Source organism: Vespula vulgaris, chromosome 24, assembly GCF_905475345.1.
Source record: "Vespula vulgaris chromosome 24, iyVesVulg1.1, whole genome shotgun sequence".
Taxonomy (NCBI): Eukaryota; Metazoa; Arthropoda; class Insecta; order Hymenoptera; family Vespidae; genus Vespula; species Vespula vulgaris.
Window position 1 is genome coordinate 27,374 of NC_066609.1, and position 26,066 is coordinate 53,439.

Sequence of the window (26,066 nt, forward strand, 5' to 3'; positions counted from 1 at the left end):
GACTATGAGAAGTAAGGCTACGAAAGCAACACCGAACGAGACAAACAGACGAGCGAGACTGCAACGAGTAAACGTAATCCGCTTTCCAATCGTATTCTTATCCTTTCTATCTTCGTCTCTTCCTTCCTTCTTTCCCTTATCGCTTCTTTACCCTTTCTATTCGCCGATTAATATTCTTGTTTCTTCTTACGTTCTTCTCTCTTATTTTTTACTTTATGTATATATACATATATGTGTGCGTGTGTGTGCAAAGAGAGAAATGGAGACAAATAACTCTACGTCTTTCTTCTTTTCTTCTAAAACATTCAAACGTTTAAAATTTCTTGAAAAGAATAAATGTTTAAAACGATACAAAAAATCGTCGAAAGAAAGAATCCTCCTACTATCCCTTCTTTTCAGGTTGCTCGACCGGAAAAAATTATAGCTGGAGTTATGACGCTCGGGTCAATAATACCTACCCTAGGGCTATTTTTAATAACACGATCGTGCGCGGTATTCTTACGCGCTTGTGCTTATGCCTATCCATCGATTCTTTGCGCTTTAAGGATCACGGAAACGTGAAACCAATAAAGTGTGGTCGATCGTGAAAGATGCAATATCTTTTTTATCCTTTTCATCTTCACGATCGGAAATATCTTTCTTACGAAAATTATTCGTACATGACAAAATTAATTAGCGTTATCATATCTTCAATTAAAAGAATGGAACCAACGATAGAACTTAAAACTTTGTTATACGATGAATTTTCTTGCAATTCAACCGTATCCCCGATTTATATCATTCAGCGCATGAAAAAATAGACAAAACATACGCTTGATATTTGCGGTAAAGGCTTCTGTTTAATATTACAGTGCTAACCTATATATACTATACAATATGAATCATAGAATCTATGTATGTTAAATTGTACTCGCAACGCTAGATGGCGTCATCGTAATGGGTGTCGTCCGAGTCAAATTACTAAATTCGAAGACGTTGTACATGCGTCCGTTTCTCCTTGCAGTTTAACTTTTGCTTTTAAAAGTAATAAAAGATGTGGTCTTTCAAGATCTCGTACATAATTTTCGTTATTTTGCTAAATCCGATCAGTGAGTATCCAAAAATAATGTATTAAACGTAATCATTATTTCGATAATAAAAATTATTATAGGTCACGCCCTGGAATGTTATGTTTGCACAAATCAGGATGATAATGAAGACAAATGCTTAAAAAGCATAAAAATATGTGAACAGGGAGAGGATGTATGTTTAACAGAAATCAAGTGGGGCAGTAAGTTTCCGTAGTTTCTTAGTTTTAATCGGATAGAGGTTATGTTACGCGTCCAATGTTCTCCCCTGCAGGTACACCGTATTGGTCGCAAGGAGCAAAGAAACAATTTTATATTTCCAAAAGATGTTCTACCAAAGTAGAGTGCGAAAGAATACGACGCAATAACATGCCATTGTGTACTCATATTTGGTATCAAGATTGGAAATGTTCGGAATGTTGTCACGGAGACAAATGCAATTATTATATTATTGTAAGTATAACTTACACTATATATATATATACACACATACCACGCACGCGCACACACCAACATACATACGAATACTCGTACTAATCTTCAAAGATGACGTTATCTTGTAATTACTTTTTTATCTATTCGATCAATTTAGTCCGACGCAAGCAAAGTAAGAGCTACTGTTGGAAGTATCATCTTGGCATTACTTTCCGTCTTTCTACTTGGTAGATAAAATTGGTTATTGTATTAAACATTGCCTCCATTTATTGGAAGGTGTAGTATTATTCGATATCGAAGACACGAATCTATTATACATTGGATCGAACATGACAGATATCTGTATCGTTTCAATGACGTTTCTTTATCAGAAAACAACGATGTAGTATGTTATATACGTATAAGAACGTATAACTATCGTTGAATATTTGCATTTGATCTATAATACAGATATTATGTACAAATATGTTTTCATAGAAAAAACTCCGTCCATAATTTAGACTGTTTATATATTCATTATATTAGTCGATAAGTATTTTTTATATAACTTTTATACATAATTCATTATCCAAGCATTTCATATTTATTCGATCGTACGAAAAACAAATGTATTTGTAACTTTTGTACATTTATGATGTACAAGGTACTCGTATCGTAGTATATATGTATACGAATTATTTTTATAGAACAATAGTACATACTTACTTTATGAAACGTTATTTTTCATAGAAAATTTATATATAACTTCATTCTCTTTATAGAAATGTATATATACGCATTCGAAATATACATACATACATATATATATATATATATATATATATATATATATAAGGTTATATATAATAAGTATTCATATATATGTGTAAGGATATATATATATATATAATTTTATATACATACACACACGCGTGCGCACGTATGTTGTGTGTAATGTATGAATATGTATGTACGTACGTACGTTCGTACGTATATTTATACGCGCATGGATAGAAGCGCGTACACATACGCGAATATTTGTTCGTATGATGTACAACGCTTACAATCCGTCCAACTTGTTACATTAATAAAGACATTTTATTGAGAATATCCGTTTTTTTTTTTTTTTTGTAAAAGAATACGATTATACGATGAGTTTATGAAAATTACGAACAGACGATAATTTTATTCGTGCGTAAATCTGTTGAAAGGTCTAATATTTTCTTCTACATAGATCTACATTCCAAAATACGACACCAAAATCATAATTAAACTTCTAACGATAAGAAATTCTTCGAAATGGCAGTCTATCGTATGAAACGTATATAAGAACAACATTAAAAAGAAAAAAAACTTTATCGATTTATCCTCTTCATGATCCAATCGTATATCGTACTTGTCTCATCGGGGATAATCCATCCATATCTGTTGAGATAAGACAGAAGAAAAATAATTATTATATTTGGGAAAACAATCCTTATAATCGATAGTTCATATAATTGTCGCCATCACCGTGGAACCATTTCAGAAGCCGTTTGGTACGACGACAGAGCTCGAAGCTCTTGTTTGGGTGAGTTTATACAGGTTTTCTTTTCTTCGGACGTAAAAACGTTTTCGAATTCCAAGATGAACGATTAGAACGAAATACTAGATTTTGTTACAAAAATTTGTTAAAAAAAATTTCGTTCGCTTTCGTTGTAAATCGTGTTATCTTGTTTAATCATTTTGCGTTAAACATTCGCGATATCACGAATCCGCCTTACATAAATATATATCGGAAAACTGAAAAAGGTTTAAATAAAAAAATGATATCTCGAGAGTCGGATGTCGTTCGTCTATCAACGTTCACACTTGACCAAACATTATTTTATGTCTACAATGAAATCTGATAATAATTTCCTTTTGTATTTTCCATAGCCTTATTCATATAAGATACAGAATGCGATTGTATTGTTGTAACGAGAAAAAAATAATACTTGGAATATATCGTATCGATTATCGTAGAAATATGTCGATCTTATCATCAACGACAAGTAAAAATCACCGAAATAATTTAATACTTAGATAACCGTACCAGAGATTGTCGGACACGGCAAAGCGAACGGCGATCGATCGAAAATAAAATATAAAAACTCAATTATTCGACTTGTTAAGATGACGGTAATCGGAGTATGAGGGATCCAAATATATTTAGATACGCGTACATTCATGCATATATCGCAATAACCCTTATGCGCTCTATGAGAAATGATGTGAAAAATGGATTATTTACAATTTGAATAGAATTAAATGTTACATTAATTACGTTATCTGCTCGTTTATGGATAGATAAGTAAGTTATAGATAAATGAAAGTTTCATCGCCGTAAACTCGTCTGTACTGTATAGTCTCGTGCCGGTGAAATCTTCTGTCGGAAAAACGAGTCGCGATCGAGAATGATTTGATAAAAAAGGTTCAACGTTAGATAAAACTTAAAGCGAGGCCTATGTTGTTAAGAAATAATTCGACCAATTGAAAGATTTAAAGTATCGGTAGTAGGCACGAGGAGCGTTGCGCACAATTTAACTGGCATTAGTTCAATTAACGCTTCTTACGTTAGTCTCGTGCCAGACGCGATCGATAGAAACGCTAACGTAATTCGATCCTCCGATCCAAGCGTTCATAAAAACCTACCAAAATGGATTACATATCTACGAATCTTTTACTGGTAAGTAAAACGTTTAATTACTACGCTTTTATTCGTAAATAAAACTTACCTTCAATCGGACATTGAAGAAATTGGAGAAGATAGAAAACTCATTCGACGTTCCAATTGTTTTATCAATCACGAAACATGATCGATTTTGTATGCACGCACATGTCCGAAATCATACAGTATGAACCATAACTTTTTACAGTTACACGATATGAAATCATGGAATATCCGTAGTCTGTATAAAGCCTTCAGTCGAAAGAAACGGATAAATATTAGCGCAAATACGGAATTGGAAAGATGTCTGTCGACGTTGGACCTTACAGCTCTGGGTATTGGATCCACTCTTGGTGTTGGAGTTTACATTATGGCAGGATCAGTCTCAAAGGATGTCGCAGGACCTGCCGTTGTAATCTCCTTCCTAATTGCCGCTGTGGCATCGATATTTGCCGGTAATTGGGCGTTTGCCAATCGTTTTATCATTTTATCGGTCCGTCCACCAAAAGTGAAACTTTCGTCTCGCTTGATCGCTTGATCGAGATATATTTTCAGGTCTTTGCTATGCTGAATTCGGTGCGAGAGTGCCGCGAGCTGGTTCCGCTTATGTTTACAGTTACGTGACAATGGGCGAATTCATTGCCTTTTTAATAGGTTGGACTCTAATCTTAGAATATGTGATCGGTTCCGCTAGCGTGGTACGTGGCCTTAGCACCTACGTCGATGCTCTTTTCAACAATAGCATGAGAAATGCTTTTGAATCAGCCGCTCATATCGAAGTTGAACATTTCTCCTCTTATCCTGATTTCTTCGCCTTCGGTATCACCCTTATGTTTTCCGGTAACACGATACTTTTTTAATTACCGAACAATCGATACGAGTCTTGCACGAGTATGTGCACACATGAATAGCCATACCGCGCTTATTATATTTATGTGTCACTTTTCACAGCCGCCTTAGCGTTTGGCGCCAAAGAGTCGTCCACTGCGAATAACTTTTTCACCTTGGTGAATCTCTCCGTTGTCCTCTTCGTGATAATTGCTGGTTCCTTCAAAGGTAATGCGCTGTAAATGTTTCACGATTATCTCTTCTCTTTTTGTTTTGTTTTGTTTTTTTTTTCTTTTCCTAAAACCTCTTCTGATCTTGATTTGATGATTTCAATCAATGCGCATTATGTTGATTCAAAGCTGACGTAAACAATTGGAAAACTCGACCCTCTTGTACCGAAACAAATTGTAAACACGGAACAGGAGGATTCGCGCCGTATGGCATATCGGGTATAATAACTGGTGCAGCAACTTGCTTTTATGGCTTTATCGGTTTCGACTGCGTGGCCACTACGGGTGAAGAGGCTAAAGATCCGCAAAGATCTATACCTATAGCCATTGTTGCTTCTTTAACCGTTGTCTTCCTCGCGTATTTCGGCGTCTCAGCCGTACTCACTATGGCGTTACCGTACTACGAACAAAATCCCGATGCACCCTTTCCACATCTCTTCGAGGTGATTGGTTGGGATTGGGCAAAATGGGTAGTGAGCATCGGGGCGATTTGCGGACTGTGTGCTAGGTAAAGATCGGATATGGTCGGATAGGTCTGACGTGTATGTATATACGCACACGACATACATATAAACTTATCTTGTAATTGCAGTTTGTTAGGAGCAATGTTTCCATTGCCAAGAATAATTTATGCAATGGCATCCGATGGACTGATATTTAAATGGATGGGAAAGGTAAGTTCAAGATTTCATACACCCCTCATGGGCACTTTCTCCGCAGGAATTCTTACAGGTACGAAAGCTATTTTCTTTATTCTGTGTTTCTATCCGCCCTTGTAATCTATAAAAGCAGCATTCTCTTGCAGGAGTTTTAGCAGCGATATTCGAGCTTACTCAATTGTTAAATATGATGAGTATAGGGACGCTGCTTGCCTATTCAATAGTTGCTGCCTGCGTTCTTATATTACGGTAAGAAAATGTATATGTTACATACGCAAACACACGCATGTAATAAATTTTGCGATGAACGATGAAATGCTGAACGATGACCGTGATAAAAGATCTAAAGGATCAATGTTTCCCCACAGTTACGAAGAGAGCGAAGCATATGAGAAAAAAGGCGATCGTGATCCAAGGACCGTGACGTTTGTCATCAAGCAACTCATTAATGTCAATAGATTAGACCACTCTACGAAATTAACTGGACAACTGGTCACTTGCCTCGTTTTCTGTTACTGTAATATTTGATTCCATCAACGTGAGTATTTCTCTTAGTCGATAGTAATATAATAATGATGCTGGTTACAGTCGTGCTTTGCATCTTTATTACGGCGATGATTTCAAAATTTTCCAAAGAAATCGTTAGCGGCAAAGCTCTTTATGTTGTGCCAATAGTCATATTGGTCACTGCATTAATCTCTACTCTGATCTTTATTTATCTTCAACCTTCGTCGGATAAGAAACTTGCGTTTTCGGTACGTTATATTTTTTACGTCCACCACATTTTTCTTTGCTTTTCGATTAAAATAGTTAAACGTACGACATAACGTACGATAGTATATCACGATATATACTCCTACCTTTAGGTACCTCTTGTCCCTTTTTTACCAGCAATCAGTATACTTATCAACATTTACCTTATGATGATGTTGGACATGATGACTTGGATACGTTTCTTGATATGGATGATTATTGGTAAATATAACGACATTGCTATGAACTTGTAAGTCTATACATATAACATGTTTCGAACAGGTCTTGCGATATACTTTTTCTACGGTGTGTGGAACAGTAACAGTAGAGATAAAAAGTTCAAAGTAGCGGATAATCAGTAATGAGGTAGAATGGAGAAATAATAATTTTACATGATTCTATCGGTGAATATGCCACCTACGTTTTAATCGATTGATTATTAGGTGCTCATAAAAATTTGTCCGATTTTTAAATGTATTTATTTAATTAACAATACAAAAGCCATACATGTATTTCTTTTAATCAAAATATCTGTCCTTTCTTTCCACAACCTACTGCCACCTCTCAGATAATTGTCCGATTCCATTTTTAAAAAAACGATACATCTTTGAGGCGTATAATCGTCGAGGGATCTTCGAACTTTTTCGACGCTAGTGAATCGTATACCAGACAAGTCGCATCGAATCGATCTAAATAAATGAAAATCAGATAGGGCAATAAATCTGTCGAATAAGCTGGACGCGGGAATATGTTTTTTTCAGTCGCAGCAGCAATAAGGATTCTGGCGTTACTATGGAACCAGATTGGTGAGTTGTGGAATTCGTTTGTCTTCCGTCTAAATCTTCCTCGTTAAGTTTGACCGCCGGGTTAAACGGTCGGTCTACGCATTAATCCAAAATCTATTTATGAGCCTCTTTCAATGTCCGAGCTGGCTCTTGATCAAGAAATTTCTGTAATTCATTGTTCTCAAATTCTTTCGGTCTTTCTGAACGCAGCTTGTTATTAATGTCAATTTTGTTACTTCTAAACCTTTTAAGCCGCTTCTCACAAACATCGGAACACGTAACATCCTCTCGTATAGATTTCACGGATAATCCGTTTTATTTCTGCAACTTTTTTTTTTTTTTTTTTTTTTTTTTTATTTTTATTATTACCAAAACGTAATTGCGTAAATGCATTTCATCGGGTTCCACTTTTACTTATGATAAAAATGAGCTTACGTTGTTACTTGTGAAGCCATAGATAAATTTTAAGATCGTGAGTAAGCATTTTCTTAAATCGATAAAACTTCGTAAAAAAACAAAACTATCAACGCAGTAATCGTTATTCATCTACTTATTTGTAATCTGACGAACATATATTCTATTACAATTTAAAAGTTGAACAATTGCTAAAAGATAAATATAAAAATGAAAGTCTGTTATAAATTCCAATTATTCCCTAAAATAATTTCTCTTACATTCGGCCTTAGCACATTCTTCCTCGGTTATAATTTTATATCGACGAACTGCAATTTGGAATTTGGTATTCCGTCAATCATTTATTCGACTAGCTCTCGTTTGTCGATCGATATTTTGTTTGCCAATATCACTTTGTCATAATAATATGATAAAAATGTTACGTGGGAGACTGCTATTCAGATTTTTCGAATTCCGGGCCAGTGATCGAACATAAATTTCATTACCGTGTAGCGATAGGAAAAGTTTGATATTATAAAACATGATGAAAACGGACAGACGGACGATATAAAACAATGGTGTATTCACCTTCGTGAATCAAGTCGGACTGCTTGCAGTAAAAGACAAAATCTCTAGTTTTTTTTTTTCGCGATTCAGTTAGGTCAGTCGAAGAATCGCGAAGGACGCATTGATCTGATACCATTGTCAAGACTATGCATCATCGTTCTTAATTTATACAAAATAGTTTTCGATTATGATTATGATCATGGTAATTAATTGTAAAAGAAACGAGAGAGAAAAAAGAATCTGTCCCTTTCACCGGGTTTGATCAATCCTAAAAATGAATATTAATCATTATCCAAACTTATGTAAATAAAGATTAATCGATAAAAATCAACACAGTTTTCCGAAGAGTTGTCGTAACGTTTACAACTTATCGCAGTAACGAGAACTTGCGTTAACCAGCTATTTCTAAAAGCACAAAAGATACATCTATAACTGAGATACTTGATCGTCGGACAAAATGTCGTCTGTGTGTGGAATACTTTTATAATAAGTATACATCAGGTTTTGTTTTTTAATAGGTGATTGTTGCCTTATGCCATATCTGAAATTAACATGAATTTCTGTTTCTTCTAACTTCTTAAATTTAAACCTAATCTCTTAAATTTATATTTTTAAGGATCTTACTGTTTTGTACGTTCATCCGATTGCGATACTGCAGCATTGTTTCTATCCGTCTTTTGCGTGTTAGTTAATTCTACATCGTACCTGTGTGCCCATGTATCAACTTGCCGTTGTAAACTAGTAGGTAATAACTGTGCGATAAAATGATACGCGTTTAGAAGAGAAAAGATTATTTCACAGACGTGTCACGAAACGACAATCTTTCGTCAAATCAAGCACATAATATAATTATTTGTATCACATACCGTGGTATTTTCATCTTTCAACGCATCACTTGCACCTTTTTTAGACCCACCAAGATCGTTAGACTGACCAGACATCTTTTCTTCCACTTGCTAGAAAATATATAGATCGTTAATCAAATAACTGCTAGAAAGGATACATGTTGAATATGGCAGAAATATTTCAACGATTAAATATACAAGTACAAACTATCACGTATAACATTATGTTTAAATATCAGCTTATTTATTTATGTATTTTACTTTTTTTTTTCCGAAATATTACTATCTTTCGATATCTTTTTTTGTTTATATTAAAGTTGCCTTATAATTAATAATTGCACTTATCGCTATCATATTTGTTAATTTTGTTGCTTTCTTAAAAATTGTACGACACAGATTTTATTAAAAATTAACATTATAATCATAAAACCAATGCATAAGAAATAATAATGTTTAAAAAAGTTGTCGTACCAATTTATTGCTTTTACGTTCGGCCGATCGATCGATAGAATACCTCGGAGAACTGCCTGTTGTGTAGACTATTTCGTTGTCTCTAAAAGCAACGCGCTCTCCTAAATACATAATAACGTAATTAAATTCATGGTATGCACGATGTATTGTCTATTCTTAAAATGGCACAACAATAAAAATATTTCTCTACCAGTCCAGTAACTCAACGGTGGAAATATCCTACGTCCTCTTGAACTTGTAGGAACATTCGATACATCTATCATCTTACCTCCTTGCTTCGTTCCTACTACTTCACCTGCATTGGCTAACAAAAATTTATATACGATGAGCCAAATTATTATATGAGAAAAGAAGGGATCTGTTTATTTATACGTTTTGTGCAACCAACTGTTATAATACCTTTTCCACGCGATTTCCACATTTTGCAAAATTCGTTTATATTAAGTGGACATCCTTCACGACAATACCTCAGTAATTCTTTTGGTACAACTAACATAATATATATTTTAACATAACGGCGCAAGTGTAATCGTATCTTGAAATGCGTGTAAATGTTACCGTGTTTAGAATCGTGCAGATCTCCGATAAGTCGATATAGTTCTTGATTTATACCTTCGATCAAAGTTGCCGATAGTCGTTTGCGAATGTGCTCGGTTGTAAATTTTCTATGAACCACGTGGCCAGCCTCGCTACGTAAATCAAAATAATAAATTACGCGTCGATTTATGAAACGTAATGCATTCTTACTTACTTGAGCAATTTACCTTCAAAAACCAAACTTAACTCGCAAACTGATTTAGAATCAATTACAACTCGTGGTATCCAGTCGGATAATAGTTGAGGTTTCTTTGCGCTTAAAAATTCATCGTTTGACGTATTTGCCTCGCGACACGTTTCAACGCAAGACTTTGGATTTGATATTAACAAAGGTGCATCTGTCTCTATCGTAGCATATTTTGCATTTTCAGGAGATATTTCGCGTTCAATTTGAAATCGACTACCTCTTGGAGTTCTGTGGTCGTTCGAATCATTTTTATGTTCGTCGATTAAACGACCGTCCCTTATAATACCTGCGCGCAAATTCGATTCATGCGTATTTTTAATCAGCTCTTTTGTATCATTTAAGACGGGTATAAATTCCGATTTTTCATCGATCATATCTTCGTTTGAGTTCACGTTAAGAGTATGACTTTCTACAATGGCCAAAGGTGTTGATATTCCGTTCTGCTTTTTGTTTTTCAACGACGTCGCTTTATTATCGTTAATACTGTTCTCACGAGTTCTATGAACTACATTAACATGATTCGTATCAACAAAGGTGTTTATTATTTTTGGTTTTTTCGCACTGTGTTCTATGATCTTTGCCATATTCAAATGTTTCTTATGTTTGAGTTCTAACAATTCCATTTCATCTTCCGTACTAGAATTTTCGCAATAACGATTATTTTTCAAACTATTCTTTTTTCTTCTATTGGACACTCCAAAATGATACTTAATATTATCTCTTTTCCTCTTTTCCTTATGTACAGATACCGATACATGTGCGGGATCATGATTTTCCATATTGTCATTTTCAATATTGTCATTGCTGGAAGTAGAATGGTATATTGATTTGTTTTTTTTACTTTTTTCTTGTAATTTTACATGACTGTTAGTTACAGCGTTACAATTCGTACTTTCTCGTCTTTGCTCGTGTTTATGCCGTTTCATCGACACTCTTTCATTTTGTAATAATATTCTTTCGGATATGATTTTAGATATACCCGGACAAGTTTCATCTTCCAATTCTTCAAAGCCTTTTCCGTGCGATCTTTCCGAGATGCAAGATCTTTCCGAATTATTTATTATTTCGTTACCTTGTATTTGATTGCTACACAATCCAGATTTCTTATCATTACACTTTACTCTACTTTCTCCATTCGTATCGTTCGATGCCACTCCATAAGAGTAAACATCATTGAGAGAATCAAACATTTGTATTATTTTAGAAATGTATTCTTGAGGGCAATCCTTATGCAGTAAATTATTAACAATGATATTAATTGTATCTTCCTGCATATTTCTCATTGTATGTTCTTTTTCAAGAAGAGGCAATTGATGTATATTCACACTTTTATTCTGGTACTGATCCTTTCTATCTAAACTGTTATAATTATACGTCTTCTTTGCCATGCTAGAAAGCAGTAAATTTGTTGAACCTGATACATAAATTTCAGGAGTGTATACGTCATTATTGGTTTTAGTCTCTAAAGAGCGATCTTCCCCGTTATTACCACGTAAACTACTGAAAGGTATTTGGAAATTGGATACACTTGGTTTTTGTCCCATTGAAATAACACCTGACTCGTTAAACTTAATTCCGTCTTCCTTTCGACATTCGAACGTTACGTCTGACATTTTGCTATTTGCGTCATTATCGCTATCAATAATTTTGATTGGCCAATGAAAGTTTGAATTCAAGCCTTGAGAAATAAATAATTTCCATATTTGAATTACATTTTCCCAATCATCAGGAAAACCATTGAAGAATTTACCTCGAACGTACTCTGGTACCTCTAAATACATGAAAAAATAGTGCGTTTATCAAAATCAAATAATTATTTATTGATTAGTCAAAGCTACATGCAAAAATTGAAATTCTTACCATTTCTATTATCCACAATATTTCCTTTTAGATGATATATTTGTTTAAAAATAGACTCTACGCTTGTAGCTGTCAATCTCTTAAGTATGGGCTTAGTGCGCGCAATTTTTCCACTATGAAGAACAAAAATGAAAAATAAAAATAATAAAGCGATAAAGTATTACAGATATTTCAATTATTTAAATTTACCTTTCTAATGTTCCTTTAACAAGTAAGTGACCATTTTCATTTAACATAACTCTCCAGTTAAAAAAAGTTCTATTTGATTTTTCTTTGTGACTTGTAGCAACGACTATTTGAGGACGACCAAAGTCGTTATACTTTGCACTTTCTTTTTGCAATTTAAAAAAATTGGCATTATCAAAAACTTCTTCCATATTTGTTGGTAATGGCAAATATTTTTCCATTACAGGCAAATTCTCATTAATCGATAATGTTTTGCCATTGAAGCAGTCTTTTTTTCTTGAAGATTGTTCGATACTTGAAGATGTAATTATTGGTTTATATATAGTATATCTATTTTTTTTCTTTGCCATCATATTTCTCAAGTTGTTACTAGAAGAGACAACTTCGTTTTCCATCTGAGAAGTATGTAGAAACAAACTGGTGTAATTCATATCTTGCATATCCGCATTGATGCTGGATATACTACATATTGAGACTGGGACTACTTGGCTATTATTTATCATCTTCTCCTTTTCCCCCTGTAAAACAAATTTCAGAGAACGTTTTAACTTTTTGTAAGATTCATCTTTCTTAAAGTTTGCAAATTTCGTTTATAATTTTTCATTGGATAAAAAAAAACACATCCCTATGCGTATCTATCATAGAGGTACAGAAGAACGTACTAATTTTATAGACGTATTAAAAATAGGCATAAATTATATAAACAATAAGATTCAATACATATAAATGAACGTTAACGATCAATCCATTAATATCTAGAACTTACCTCCATCGTGCCTTAGACCAATAAATGCGTTTTTGCGTTCGAAAATATTTGAATTTTTACACACACATCAAAATTGTTCATTACCTTACGCTCGAAGCGTGTGTAACTTCGAAAAATGAAGCAGGGACGACGAACAGTCTTAAACGGTAGAAATAAGTGCTATGCGCGCACACGCACACACAGCCGTATATGGCCACAAATTTCTAACCTTATTTTTAAAAAACCTCTTAACTAGATTTGTATAACTACTCATAATTTTCGGAAAATAAAATTTCCAATTTCAACGATACATCCAACGTTCCAATATATTGAAATTTCAATCAATCGTTTAACAATGTAATAGCGCGTGTAGAATATAAGAATTTCTATTTCCAATAAAATACTTGATAAACAGATATTTAAAAAGTAAGAAAACTATATGCGGGCGACTATGCGCATTTATATATTATCTGATTTGATATGCGTAGTCTGCGTCGCCAACTTCTGGCACGACATTTTAATGGAATATTTAGTTAGTTACTAGGATTGTTTAAATAGTTAACTTTAGTGTTAAGCAGTTGATAAATATATCTCTAGGCTACGTTCCTAATAAATAAGAAAGTCGTCTTAGTTAGACGTTGACAGAAGGTGTATGTATGTACCGAATTCACGATATAAAAATGAAATATTTTTGCTAGCTAAAAATATTCGTTATCGCGAACGCAACTCTTCTGATCTAATTCGTTACAATTTATCGCGTGTTAACATTGTTTACCGTTTGAAAGTAATTTAGAAAGACAGGCTTGTCCTACCTAATCTTGCTAATCAAGGTTGCGCATCTCGATGCGATCTTTTTCAGACATCGTTCGTGTTGTAAATAGAGATGTCGATATTTTTCTTGTCGAAGGACGGATTTTTTAATAAAAATTGTGAAAATTACATTTATTTCTCCTACCTCGCCATATTCCTTTTAATTTTTACAAATAAAAGTTTTTTCATGACTAGATTTACCCGCGATTAGATCATTGTCAAACAACAGATGTGCATTATTGTTCGTTTAGAATTGTAAACATTTATTTTTATTTTCCTTTCTCTTGCCCTAAAAATACAACAGCAGATTCTTCGGATCTCACGGATTAATGATAGGCTCAATAATGTATCCAAATTGAATATTATAATATTAATGTATTTTTTATTAAAAAATTATCGTGATTCAATCTGGTACGATGTTGGGAACATATCTTTATTCGAATGACGATTGAATTTACACAAAGGTAGTAAAAATAAGAGATCACAGCACTTGCCTTATTTGAATAGATTATTAATTATCGCACATAAATGTAATAATATTAATGCAACATAATATTTTCATAATATTTAAGCATTTATGAACTTGTACAACCATTATGAATGTAATACAACATTAGTTTGATATATACAATCTAACCTCATTAAGGTGTTTTTATTGGAAGCACAAGGTTCCTATAAAATCATAAAAATATTTAGTGACAGATCGCACGTCACCCCTGTAATAAGATATTATAATTGTTAAATGGCTCTTTATTTACTTTATGGCAAACTAAGTAAAGAACTATACAATCGTTAATGAAGATAAACTTCCTTTGATGTGGCGCTGATACATAATATTATAAAATTTTCTATCATATATATATATATATATATATATATATATATTATCGATAATTCTGTAGGAAAGACTACCTTATATGAATAAACTATTAGAATATTTACACTATATATAAAAGGGAGAAAAGAGAATAACCGTTGTTTCGTTATGATATTATCACGAGTATAATGTGGTACGTAGGAACAGGCTATTATTTTTCACAATTAAAAGTCGCCGTCACTACGGTCCTCCATCAAAACACATATAAATAAGGATAAACAATTCTATTACAATTTCAATAATATTCTTTTTTTCTTAGATTAGTATCGATAAGATATCAATTCTATCGTTAGAAGGTGTGAAAGTGACAGATTAATTAAAACAAAAATCGGTGGTAAAAACAAATTTTTCAAGTATTCATACTAATCTATTATGCAAGACATATCCCTGCGTACCCGATTATCAATGTTGATTGATATGGAAGTAATTTTATCATCTTTATTTTATTGTCATACTACTATATCATGTACTTAATTAATTTTTATATATTTGAAAACAGTTATTGCATGTTATTATTTATCATACATACATGCAAAATTCTTTTGTCCTTCAAGAAAAATTAACATATAATTTGTGAGGAGTATAGATAAATATGAATAGATAAATAATATAAACATATATATTTAATAATCAAACATTGATTTATATCTTTTACTACTTAATATCAATTTATACCTTACTACTTAAAATCAAAAAGTGTCTTAAGTATGATAAACAATTACAATTGCTTTTTATAATCAAAAATAATAATAATTTAAAGTAAAGTTAGGAGGTGTGTGCATATATATATATATATATATATATATATATATATATATATAATTGCATATATGTCTGGTAAATACTTTCGTGTTCATCATGTTTTTGTAGTAACTGCATAAGGGAATAAAATATATACATATTAAATTCTCTCGATATGATGTTCCAAATTAAACTTTTAAATCTTGGTCACATATGTTCTCTTACAATATCAACTGTTATATGTTTACAAATTACTTAATATTATTATAATAAGTATTTATTAGGATAAAATTTGAATATTGTAACATTAGAATAAGATTAGTAACATTACATAACATTTCTAATTTAATGCAAAGAGCAAATTATGCTATAATAATTACTAAACAAATTGTTTCTTCCAACTGATAACATTTTACTGTTTCAACTATCGTATGTTACGTATTATAGATCACTATTTTTATTCTACAAAAGAATACTCATGTTCCCTTGCAGTCAATACATTCAATTTGTCTTATCTAATATTTTATAGAATATTTATTAATTACCTATCTACTTGTTAAATTTTGAATAAGATTATGTTAAAAAAGCTGTAATAAAAAAATCAATGATATACACACATGCAAATAATTAACTAATTGCATGTTTCATGTTGGTCATTTTTTACTGGCTATCACGTTGGCCATTTTAATCGTAGCAAATTGTTTATACAATGAATGAGCTTCACTTTGAATACAAGGAAAATTTCATTTTTTAATAATATTATAATTATATACTACTTTGTATTATATATACGTTTTAGTTATACTATTCTTATATTGATTGATATAAAAACAAATGAGTTCATATATAAAGATGTGTCTATAAAACATCATTATTAGAAAATCAAACCAAATCTAACACACACACACACACACACACACACACACACACACACACACACCAATAATCATATATATATATATACACATATATACATATACAATGATATATATATACACGTGTCGATAAATCAAAATTGTGAAATAAAATTTTTTTATATGAAGCTTTGTTTTCGAGAAAATTGCCTGAATATCAATCGAATATATATACAGTTGAATCCCATTTATATGTAATCGATTATCTGAACTGATTTCATCACAATGTCCGATTTATTGATTATGTATCTGAATTCTTAATCAATCAACTAAAAGGTATGCGTTTATACGAATTAAAATTTTTGTCTCAATATTTATAAAGCAAAATTTAGTTAAACAAAAATTAACGCCGATAATATGAATGAAGAATGATGCAATTATGCAAGACATTTTATCCTTCGATTGTGTCGAATAAATTGCATTTTGAAAATACATTTAATTCAATCGTCATTAAACGAATTTCGATATAACTACATATATCTTGTTTACAAATAGAAAATAGTATCTCATAAAGATTAATTAACGGCAAAAGCCATAACATAAAACAGTAGATATTTCAAGTCAAGATAAAAAAAAGATTGATTAAAGGAAGTTTGAAGAAATCAAATTATCAATCTATGATTTTAATGCTACTTGTAAACAAGTTATGATTTGTATTATTTGTTCAACGATAATTAAGTTAGGTGTAAACGTACTTATACTTAATATTTCATTCAATTTACTCGAAAAAAAAATTTCGTATAAAAAAATGTTATTTTGCAATTTCGATTCAATTTCTCAAGAAGTCAGTTCTTTCCTGGTTATATCATGATTACTGAGCCACTGTGCGCAGCATCCACGTGCACACACACACACGCGCGCGCGCGCGCGCACACACACAATACATATCATCACAAGAAATATATTACAATGATTTGTGCTTTGTTTAAAAAATTTGAATCTGGTTAAGGATACTTATTAATAAAAAGTGATGTATTTAAATTTGGATATCTCAAGTTAGCGCAAAGTTATATTATAACTACGCCTTTAGATGAAGACAACTTTTCCAAATTTTATGATGATATGATTTCGTTTGAAACCCACTGCATCTCATGCTTATAGTCGTCAAATATGGGTACGATTACAGATATAGGTAGACGTACATAACGTATTGTAGACGACTAGAAGCTTTGAGTAGCAAGTAGGAACTATAGGGAAATTGAACAATTTGTGCAAAGAGACTGGTAATCTTCCTTATTTACTCAAAGGTTCGAGTAGTTGTGTGGCAGATGTTCCTTATGCTTAATTAGCTAAATTATTAAGCAATTTTTTTTTATTTTATTCTTCCATTATTTTTTTATATCAGAATATAACTAAATATATGAAACTTGAATAATCCAGTTACATAATACAATTATTCTTAAAATTTCCATAGAAAATTCCTCAAAATGGGAGATTGCATGATTTAAAATTAAATGAAAGTTTTAACAGCTAACTCCAAAAGATGACTACCATTATTAATCTTTTGTCATCAATTAATGTACATGTGTATTTTTGGTGTTAACAATTGTATATGATTAAATACTTAAATAAATATCTATTATAAACTATATGCTTATTAAACATAACAAATAAAAATTATTTATGATAAGTTATAAAACCAGGCATTTAAAGGCATATATATGTGTGTGTGTGTATATATATATATAATTTGATACACACACACACACACACACACACAGAGCAGACAGACAGACAGACAGAGTTATGCGTACGTAGGTGTACGTGTATATGTATGATGCGTGTTCATAAGTATGTAAGTCTGTATGCATGTTTATATGTTTGTGTGGATGGATGGATGGATGTATGTATGTATGTATGTATGTGTCGACAATAAAAACACATATCTAACTTTTCTTATAGTATGAAGTAATATACAAAGTTAACATGTGTATGGTGCACACGTACGCGCGCGTGTATACGTTAATACACATACACGAACGTAAATGCACGCATACGTATATAATTTATTTTATCTGCAAAACTTGACCATGTTAATATTGAACTGTGAATTATATAAAATCATCAATTTATGTAGATTTTATATCGTTATTGTATCGTTTTTTCCATTATCACAGATTGTTTTAGTGGTAGGCCTACTGTTTATATCAGGTATAAAAGGCCAGCAATCGACTAGTAAATTTAATAAAATCTGCTTAAATTCTGCTTCAAGCATTGATATCGCCATCATGCTTCTAACGTCGGAAATAGTCTTGTGAGAACAAAATAAGCCACATCATCATTACTCCAATATCTAGTATGCGCCACTACTGCATATAAATAATTTCTACCTAATCCAACCGCTCGTAAAACGTAATCCAAACGTTGCGTTAGCTCTAATGAATATAGAAAATTTAATTATACTTTGGTGTGTTAAGCAACTAGGAATATATAATTATAATCTATAATCAATACCTTGCCCTGGACGGATTGGAGGATTTGAATCAGGCGTTGGTGAAGATGAGCCTTCTTTGACATTCCAACCAGCTCTAACTAAACCCCAAAGGCTCCACCCTTTCTCTGTATTACGATTGGATACATCCACTGGACTATCTTCTCTTTCGTCGGTCTCTATTAATATAAAAGAATGTATGAAAATTAGATATACCATATCGCGCTAATTCTCCTTTTACGAAGTAGTTAATTCTATTTATTAACATTTAAGCGATCAAAGATTTTAAAAAATCAGTATCTTATATAGATATATATTATTTAAATTGACATACCAGTGGGAGATATATTTTGATCTGCATTAACTATTGACGAAGATTCTATTTGTAATTCATCGACTCCTCCTCCGTATGGTGGTATAACAACTGGCTCAACTTTACTATATCCTCTTTCCAAAAGTGGTTCCATACGATATGCTACAGGATCAGACCAATGAAATATATTATAAAACCTTTTGCATAAACCTTGAGGCATTACATCTAATCTATTGGACGGTGTACGTGTGCGCAATGCTAAAAACACTGACAAAGGAGAACCCAGACAAAACAAGTTCTCAATCTGTAAATAAGAAAATATAATAAAAAAAATGTCGCAATAAGATATCCGTTCTGCTTTCCTCACAAGATCATGTTAAATTTACTTACAGGAAATTGTAAACCTTGCAACAAAACTTCTTGATCCGGGGATGGAGGTCTTGTGTCAGGACCCATCCATCCTGTGACTATGTCATATACGATCACGCAACCTAACGAATGTGCCAAAATTGAAACTTTCCCTTTCCAGTCAGGATGTCTGCTAGTAAACATGAAATATAATCTATTCAATTCTTTCTGTAATCCAGCTCTTACTTCCCCGCCATATAGAGGGCTCGTATAATAAAGTATATCCATTGCTGATGTATTTAATAGATGACGGATACTTAACACGCTGTATGGTGTAATAGCTTCAACTATATCTGGAAAGATATGTAAGAAGATATATAAATAATCGTTTGAGTTATGGCTTTCTCATAACTTATATATTAATACGTTTTATGGTCCAGTAACTTTCGGTCCATCTGTGATCGTCATATATTAAGTCAGAGTAGAATTCAGAATTTTATTTACCTCCATCGAGTTTCAAAGACGATCTCCATTCAACTGGGAAAAACTCAACTCTGTAATTTGAATTTGGAAAAAATCGTTGTTTCAGTCGTTCTATGCATTCTCTAAATCTGTTAAAGAATAAATAATATAATTAATTATTTGCACTATTAGCAGTTAAGGGAATAACTTTCTTCATATTAAAACATAGGCCAAATCTCTAATTCTTTATTTAAATTAAATCTCTAATCATAAAATTTAACAACAAAATAAAATAAAAAAGTCATACGATGTTGTATTGCGTATTATTTTTCCAGTGTCTCTCTTTTGACCGATTCCATGAACGACAAAGACTAAATGGTCTATATCTTGGGGCTTATCTTCCATTGTAGCAGGAACTTTATATCCCCTTTTTAATCGATATCCTGTGGCTACAATGTTCATTGTATTTAAGTATGTATATATTTTTATAATTTTTTTTTTTTTATTACTATAATATTACTTTTATAAAAAAAAAAGGACAGTAATACTATACTACAGAATCCATTCAAGATTTAAGTCTGTAAGATTTATGTATCTATTATCATTTCGTAGAACACGAACAAATATAATAATGAAAAAGTAATTACTTTTAGGCAAACCCAGTTTGGATGTAACACTGCGCATTAATTTACTTGTTGTATACTCGCTATATAATGCAACATAATCTATAGAGTGCCAGTCGACGTGAAATTCTGGAAAGCATTCTGTGTGCAATACTGAAACATTAACGTATTAATCAATATTTCAATTTATTCAATTTCGAAAAAATTTAATCAATTTAAATAATTTCCAAATTTATTTAATCTCCAAAAGAAATGAATAATTATTAATATGACACTATATAAAAATAATCAATACCTTTGTATGAATAAGAAGAGGCATTAGTTTCAGGCATTGACCTATAATGTTCCGAAGATTGTTTCGGGAACAATTTTAGATGAACTTCCTCTATGACTTTAGAATGTTCTATTTCCAATGGTATCCAACTACCGTCGTAGTACCATGTACCTCTCATTATTTCCCATTCTTCGCCTTTAATTAAACATAGTTGTAATATATTTCTATTAGATTATAATAATACATCGTAAAATATATCGCAGCAAAATAAAGTGAAATGAATGATATTAGAAAGATTTATAGAAAATGTAGTTCTTAAAAGTGTTTTGTAATAAAATTGTGGTAACGACAAGGAGGTAGTCCAAATACGTAACGATAATTCTTATAAACGGAGATTAGCATTTACGGTATTTAAAATGCATAAAGATAACCATAAAAATTATTCCATGATTCTAAACTTTTGTGGACTCCTCTTACACAAACCAAGATTATTAAAATTTATATTCAGTTAAATCATAATCTCATATATCAGTTTTACTAGCTTTAATCTCTTATGCATTGATTCATAAAAATAAATATGAAAATATTTTCAACGTATATTATACTTCATGTAAACGATAAAATATTTACTTCAAAGGTATTTGTAACGTCTGGATTTATCGCGTATCAATTTCTTCCTCTTTGCCGTTTCCACGCGTATAAATTTTAATATTCTTCATCGTGAACTATATAATATCTGAAAAGATTATTCGATAGCAATGTTAAGTATAAACGACAAAATTTTTGTTAATCAAAATGAGCACCTGGCCAATATATCGAGACACATTTCATATTATCAATTTCTGTGTCGTACATTCCTCCTCTAACCACAACTTTCTCGGCAGGTGGCAATTCATTACTTTTCCCATCAATTTTATTGAGAAGGCTTTGTCTTTCTTGCCAAGCTGCTTCTATTCTTAAACTATCGTATCCACAAAACTCTACCCATCTTTTATCGACTCCACCTTTGTAGAACCAACGGATCTCTTCGGGTGTTAGAGGTTCTGCATGCGTTGGTTCATTAATTGTACTTTTTGTATCTTCTTTTGTACTTTGTGTACTTTGTTCGTTGTTTGCCTTTCCATTCCCTTCAATAAGAATAATCATAGCAAATTGTATTATCCTTTTCTTGTGTTTTTGCTTACCATTATAATTGTACGATAGTACAACTTAATACCTTCACAAATATCAATTTCCAAAGCAACTTCACTGAATGGATCTACTTCAATTGGGTTACTGGACATTCTTTAAATCGTTGGAAGCGATCGAACCCTCTATTATGTTTAAAAAAATCACGATATATATATATATATATATATATACACACACACGCATATATATAGATAGATAGATAGATAGATAGATAGTACGCACGCACACGAACGCACGCGTCACATACACACACACACGCTCACACGCTACGCTCACCGACTATATCGCGCAGTAAGTTAGAATGCACAATGCATTTCAATAACAAATAATATTCAAGCACAATATTAATCGACGATATGTACTTACGATTTATTACAAGTATTACTACACTATATAACACTGTATTCTCAGTACGAAATAAAACGATATTTTGATACGAAGTTTATCATAAAATTCTATTTGTATCCGATATAATCAAAGAAAAAAAAACACACACACACACACCGACAGGCAGCGACGTTTGAAATATTGCGTGACACTTAAAGTCTCCCGATACACGAGAATTTACCTTCCGCGGACGATAGTTATCTAAAAATATTGTAGCTCTTCTTAAACGCACAACGAGACTGATTCATTTCCCTGAAACGTCGTCTTATGTAACTACATTTGATTTCCGTACGGGTTTCTGTTCCGCAAACGCAATATGTTTAAATTCCAGAACTTGGACAGCTGATCGTCAACGGCACGAGCAACATAGTCATAGGAGATTAATGCAATGGACATATATGTATGATATGTCCATACATACATATAAACTTACGATGTATCGTAGCATAGTGTGCAATGCGCGTATCGCATGCTGGCGCGCGCGTCAAAATATGCAGTTTATGTATGTATGTGTGTGTGACATCACGTATCGTATAATCGGTCTATATGTGCGTGCGTTATGCCTCTCAGTCACAAAGAAAATTGGAAATATTCAATTCTAAGGAATAAAATGAATATATATCTTTCAAAATTTTCCAAACGTTGTACCAATTACTCTATATTTGCATTTGTAGAGGAGTAACAAAGATAATAAATAAAGCGTATTAGATCTTCGATAAAACGATCGTTTTGTTCGAGATGTAACGTGGTAATTGTCTTTTTTTTCCTTTCATGCGCAATTGGGACGAGGAATAAGAATTTTATACGCGTGCGTAACGCATTAATAGTTTTATTCGGGTCATGCGAGTTTACATGAATATGCACATGTGTATATACGCAAAGAAATTTGAAAAATTTTAATGTTAGTCCGTTATATCAATTGGATAATCGTCGACGTATTAAAGCGTTAGACAAGATAAATTTGTTAATGAATTTAAACGAATCTCAACAAAGCTGATTTACGTAATTTACGTCATAAATATATTATAAATTAACGTATATTGTGTAGAGACGATACATAGACGGGTTTATTTCGGCTATAGCGAATCGGACAGATGTGGGTTATCATCGTGATTTTTACGATGACATATAACTTGTAATTTCAGGTTAGCGAAATGTTGGGTAAAATCGTTCGATCTTATTGTTACGCATTAATATATAGTAACGCGAGACAATCTATTTACGAATGACGTAGTTCGATCTAACGAATAATGATTGCATCTCGCGTGAATTCAAAGCAACAACTTTTATCGTTATGTATTTTTGATAATCGGCGATAAAAATCTTTATGTCTAAAAAGCTTTGTTATTTAATAAAATACATACAATGCATAAGGATATACGATATCCACAGAAATATCCGCCAGTCTCGAACGAAATTCAAGCAACTATAAGCGTTCGCTCTATTGGTAACTTCTTTCGCCATTTGTACTATAACGTATACTCGGACAAATTGATTGATATACCATGTATCGTTCTTCGATTGCATTCTACTTATTGTCTTTTTCTTTAGCTTTCGTTCGTTAATTATATACCAGTGGGAGTGTGCGGATTGCTCGTTGAACAAGCCAACCGGTCTAGATATTATCTTTTCATAAAGTAATCTTCAAAGGATCAATATGAACTATTAATTATATCGCAGTAAGATACGACGTGCAGAGAATCTATACTTTGTCCGAATTCGAGCACTTTTCTCTCGATCTTTGTCCCTTTGCGAGAAAAGCAAGAGTAAGTTACCGATAGCAAGGCAAAAATAAAGAAGAGATTTACAAAGATTCCTCGTTTTTCCTTAATAATTGCAAATGCGAGATTATTTTATTTTTCTTTTTTTTCTTTGTTGTTTCGAAAAATCTTCCTTTCCTCGAGAATACATCGTCATTTTATCGAATAACGAATAAACACATCCATTCATCCGCAAACACGATCAATAATTTACATACGTATATTTCAACGTTACAAAGGATCTTATAATAATGTTAATATGTAAAAATAAGAAAATAATAATTATTATCTTATTTATATATTTATTGTTATAAACAGTAGTATACAATTGTACTTAAAATTAATTTATCTTATACGTGAGAGTTTACATCTATAATAGCCATAACGTTACTCGTTATGGCCAGCAGCTCTACGTAATAAAACGTATATTTTTTCCTTGATCCATTCCTTATTGTACGGCGCATAAGTGTTTGTAGATTTTTGATATACCAAACACGATATGTCTGTCAGCTGATCGACAAAGTCAAATAATTGACTAATGTCGTATGTGATCGTTGGTGTATTCGGATTTCTTTTCTTTAAGTGTTCTTCGTAAATTTTACATACGCCTATATATAAGAAATTTTAAGGGATAATAATTAGTACTTTTGATCTTATGAAATACACGACTGAAATTAAATATACAGATATATGTATGCGCGTGTAGATACATAGTAATTTTTTCCCCCGAGAGATTGCTTCAAATCGACATAGACAACTCGCGTATTCGTGTAGTAAAATATATGAAATAATCCGTTACCTTCCATACATTCGTTGACACTCTCGTAGTCTGAAAATGTTCTTGTTTCTGGCCGGTTGCCTGGCTGTACCAGTAATATCGTATGCGACTGAAATTAATGCCTGATTCTTAGTGAAAACGAATATTCGAATGAAATGTATTACATATTATTTCAAATTAAATGTAACAATGTAACTATTTGTATACTTCGATCAAATACACGAGTAAGAAAAATTTGCAACCATATTTACTATTACATTATATATAGTTTGATATAAAATATAACGGTATAAAAGGAATGTAATGCGCGAAATGATCCAGAAAAATGGTACTACTGATAATACGAATATAAACAATAGACACACACAGTTGATTTTACAAACAATCATAGCAGCAATACAATTACCATTTCTGCGTTCTACTTAAAATAATACTTTTTCGATAAGATCAAAGAGACAACGTGTGATTATAAATCGTCTTAATCAAATTATTGATACAATCACAAGCATTCATATAAATTATAAATCCAGAATTTTCGATACACAACTGAGATATACCATTTAGTTTTCTCCTTAGAATAAAAAGACTAAGGAGGGAACCAAAGATAGCATATCGTCAAAATTCATTGTAGTTCCATGCGACGGAAGTCATTTCGCCATTTAGTATACGCGTTGAATCTTTCATCGCTAGCACTTACTTGCGTAAACATTTTTAGATTTGATTTATAGTTGTTGAATGGAGAGCATATCCAGCATGGCTTTAAGCATGATCGTCTCGTATAGCTCGACGTCTTAATATATTTAACGATTAAAAATTAATCTCTGATTAAAACATCCTTTCAAACTTGGCGCGAACAAAAATGTCATATATCAAGATGGCGG

At 32.1% G+C, this 26,066-nt stretch overlaps 5 protein-coding genes across 15 annotated transcripts; 2 read left to right on the forward strand and 3 right to left on the reverse strand.

Moving 5' to 3' along the window:
- The first annotated feature begins 251 nt into the window (after window positions 1-251).
- Window positions 252-2,589, forward strand: LOC127071998 (uncharacterized). The gene is made up of 4 exons (XM_051011975.1): window positions 252-1,088; window positions 1,151-1,270; window positions 1,342-1,520; window positions 1,660-2,589. The coding sequence occupies exons 1-4, from the start codon at window positions 1,034-1,036 to the stop codon at window positions 1,735-1,737; spliced, it is 432 nt and encodes a 143-aa protein (XP_050867932.1). The 5' UTR covers window positions 252-1,033; the 3' UTR covers window positions 1,738-2,589.
- Window positions 2,590-3,151: 562 nt separating this feature from the next.
- On the forward strand, window positions 3,152-7,168 carry LOC127071973 (cationic amino acid transporter 3). The gene is made up of 11 exons (XM_051011902.1): window positions 3,152-4,188; window positions 4,379-4,625; window positions 4,726-5,010; window positions 5,122-5,226; window positions 5,358-5,736; window positions 5,821-5,960; window positions 6,034-6,136; window positions 6,256-6,404; window positions 6,476-6,642; window positions 6,754-6,862; window positions 6,923-7,168. The coding sequence occupies exons 1-11, from the start codon at window positions 4,159-4,161 to the stop codon at window positions 7,000-7,002; spliced, it is 1,794 nt and encodes a 597-aa protein (XP_050867859.1). The 5' UTR covers window positions 3,152-4,158; the 3' UTR covers window positions 7,003-7,168.
- A 570-nt stretch (window positions 7,169-7,738) lies between these two features.
- On the reverse strand, window positions 7,739-16,198 carry LOC127071966 (uncharacterized). 6 transcript variants are annotated; one of them, XR_007785280.1, is made up of 11 exons: window positions 13,298-16,198; window positions 12,535-13,049; window positions 12,346-12,458; window positions 10,453-12,256; window positions 10,101-10,390; window positions 9,892-10,005; window positions 9,702-9,802; window positions 9,252-9,341; window positions 9,010-9,137; window positions 8,100-8,926; window positions 7,739-8,030 (listed from the first exon to the last, which is right to left on the reverse strand). XR_007785280.1 is itself a non-coding variant. In XM_051011868.1 (11 exons), the coding sequence occupies exons 1-11, from the start codon at window positions 13,301-13,303 to the stop codon at window positions 8,812-8,814; spliced, it is 3,207 nt and encodes a 1,068-aa protein (XP_050867825.1). In that variant the 5' UTR covers window positions 13,304-16,198; the 3' UTR covers window positions 7,739-8,811. The 6 variants fall into 6 exon arrangements, 3 of the variants coding, with proteins under 3 accessions (XP_050867825.1, XP_050867823.1, XP_050867826.1); XM_051011868.1 differs by having other exon boundaries at window positions 7,739-8,926; window positions 10,101-10,190; window positions 10,260-10,390; XM_051011866.1 differs by having other exon boundaries at window positions 7,739-8,926.
- A 148-nt stretch (window positions 16,199-16,346) lies between these two features.
- LOC127071970 (phospholipase DDHD1-like) lies at window positions 16,347-24,206 on the reverse strand. Of its 5 annotated transcripts, none has more exons than XM_051011898.1 (11): window positions 24,012-24,123; window positions 22,286-22,382; window positions 21,873-22,196; window positions 21,091-21,264; window positions 20,820-20,948; window positions 20,480-20,621; window positions 20,215-20,321; window positions 19,753-20,063; window positions 19,384-19,666; window positions 19,073-19,228; window positions 16,347-18,993 (listed from the first exon to the last, which is right to left on the reverse strand). In XM_051011898.1, the coding sequence occupies exons 2-11, from the start codon at window positions 22,350-22,352 to the stop codon at window positions 18,845-18,847; spliced, it is 1,842 nt and encodes a 613-aa protein (XP_050867855.1). In that variant the 5' UTR covers window positions 22,353-22,382; window positions 24,012-24,123; the 3' UTR covers window positions 16,347-18,844. The 5 variants fall into 5 exon arrangements, with proteins under 5 accessions (XP_050867855.1, XP_050867854.1, XP_050867853.1 ...); XM_051011897.1 differs by lacking the exon at window positions 24,012-24,123 and adding an exon at window positions 22,829-23,191; XM_051011896.1 differs by lacking the exon at window positions 24,012-24,123 and adding an exon at window positions 22,627-23,191.
- A 483-nt stretch (window positions 24,207-24,689) lies between these two features.
- On the reverse strand, window positions 24,690-25,909 carry LOC127072000 (enhancer of rudimentary homolog). 2 transcript variants are annotated; one of them, XM_051011977.1, is made up of 3 exons: window positions 25,883-25,909; window positions 25,207-25,294; window positions 24,690-25,015 (listed from the first exon to the last, which is right to left on the reverse strand). In XM_051011977.1, exons 1-3 carry the CDS (start codon window positions 25,892-25,894, stop codon window positions 24,795-24,797), a joined length of 321 nt encoding a protein of 106 aa, XP_050867934.1. In that variant the 5' UTR covers window positions 25,895-25,909; the 3' UTR covers window positions 24,690-24,794. The 2 variants fall into 2 exon arrangements, with proteins under 2 accessions (XP_050867934.1, XP_050867935.1); XM_051011978.1 differs by lacking the exon at window positions 25,883-25,909 and adding an exon at window positions 25,592-25,818.
- Between the last annotated feature and the right edge of the window lie 157 nt (window positions 25,910-26,066).

Coding starts and splice junctions, on each gene's coding strand:
- LOC127071998 (XM_051011975.1), top strand. CDS start 1,034: ATGTGGTCTTTCAAGATCTCGTACATAATTTTCGTTATTTTGCTAAAT. Junction 1,271..1,341: donor AACAGAAATCAAGTGGGGCA/GTAAGTTTCCGT, acceptor TCTCCCCTGCAG/GTACACCGTATTGGTCGCAA. Junction 1,521..1,659: donor AATGCAATTATTATATTATT/GTAAGTATAACT, acceptor CGATCAATTTAG/TCCGACGCAAGCAAAGTAAG.
- LOC127071973 (XM_051011902.1), top strand. CDS start 4,159: ATGGATTACATATCTACGAATCTTTTACTG. Junction 5,227..5,357: donor AATTGCTGGTTCCTTCAAAG/GTAATGCGCTGT, acceptor GTTGATTCAAAG/CTGACGTAAACAATTGGAAA. Junction 5,961..6,033: donor CTCCGCAGGAATTCTTACAG/GTACGAAAGCTA, acceptor ATTCTCTTGCAG/GAGTTTTAGCAGCGATATTC.
- LOC127071966 (XM_051011866.1), bottom strand. Junction 12,257..12,345: donor TATTGTGGATAATAGAAATG/GTAAGAATTTCA, acceptor TCATGTATTTAG/AGGTACCAGAGTACGTTCGA. Junction 10,391..10,452: donor TTTGAAGGTAAATTGCTCAA/GTAAGTAAGAAT, acceptor TGATTTACGTAG/CGAGGCTGGCCACGTGGTTC.
- LOC127071970 (XM_051011895.1), bottom strand. CDS start 24,174: ATGCAATCGAAGAACGATACATGGTATATCAATCAATTTGTCCGAGTA. Junction 20,622..20,819: donor CAAACTGGGTTTGCCTAAAA/GTAATTACTTTT, acceptor TGAACATTGTAG/CCACAGGATATCGATTAAAA. Junction 20,322..20,479: donor ATAATACGCAATACAACATC/GTATGACTTTTT, acceptor ATTCTTTAACAG/ATTTAGAGAATGCATAGAAC.
- LOC127072000 (XM_051011977.1), bottom strand. Junction 25,016..25,206: donor TGTCAACGAATGTATGGAAG/GTAACGGATTAT, acceptor TCTTATATATAG/GCGTATGTAAAATTTACGAA.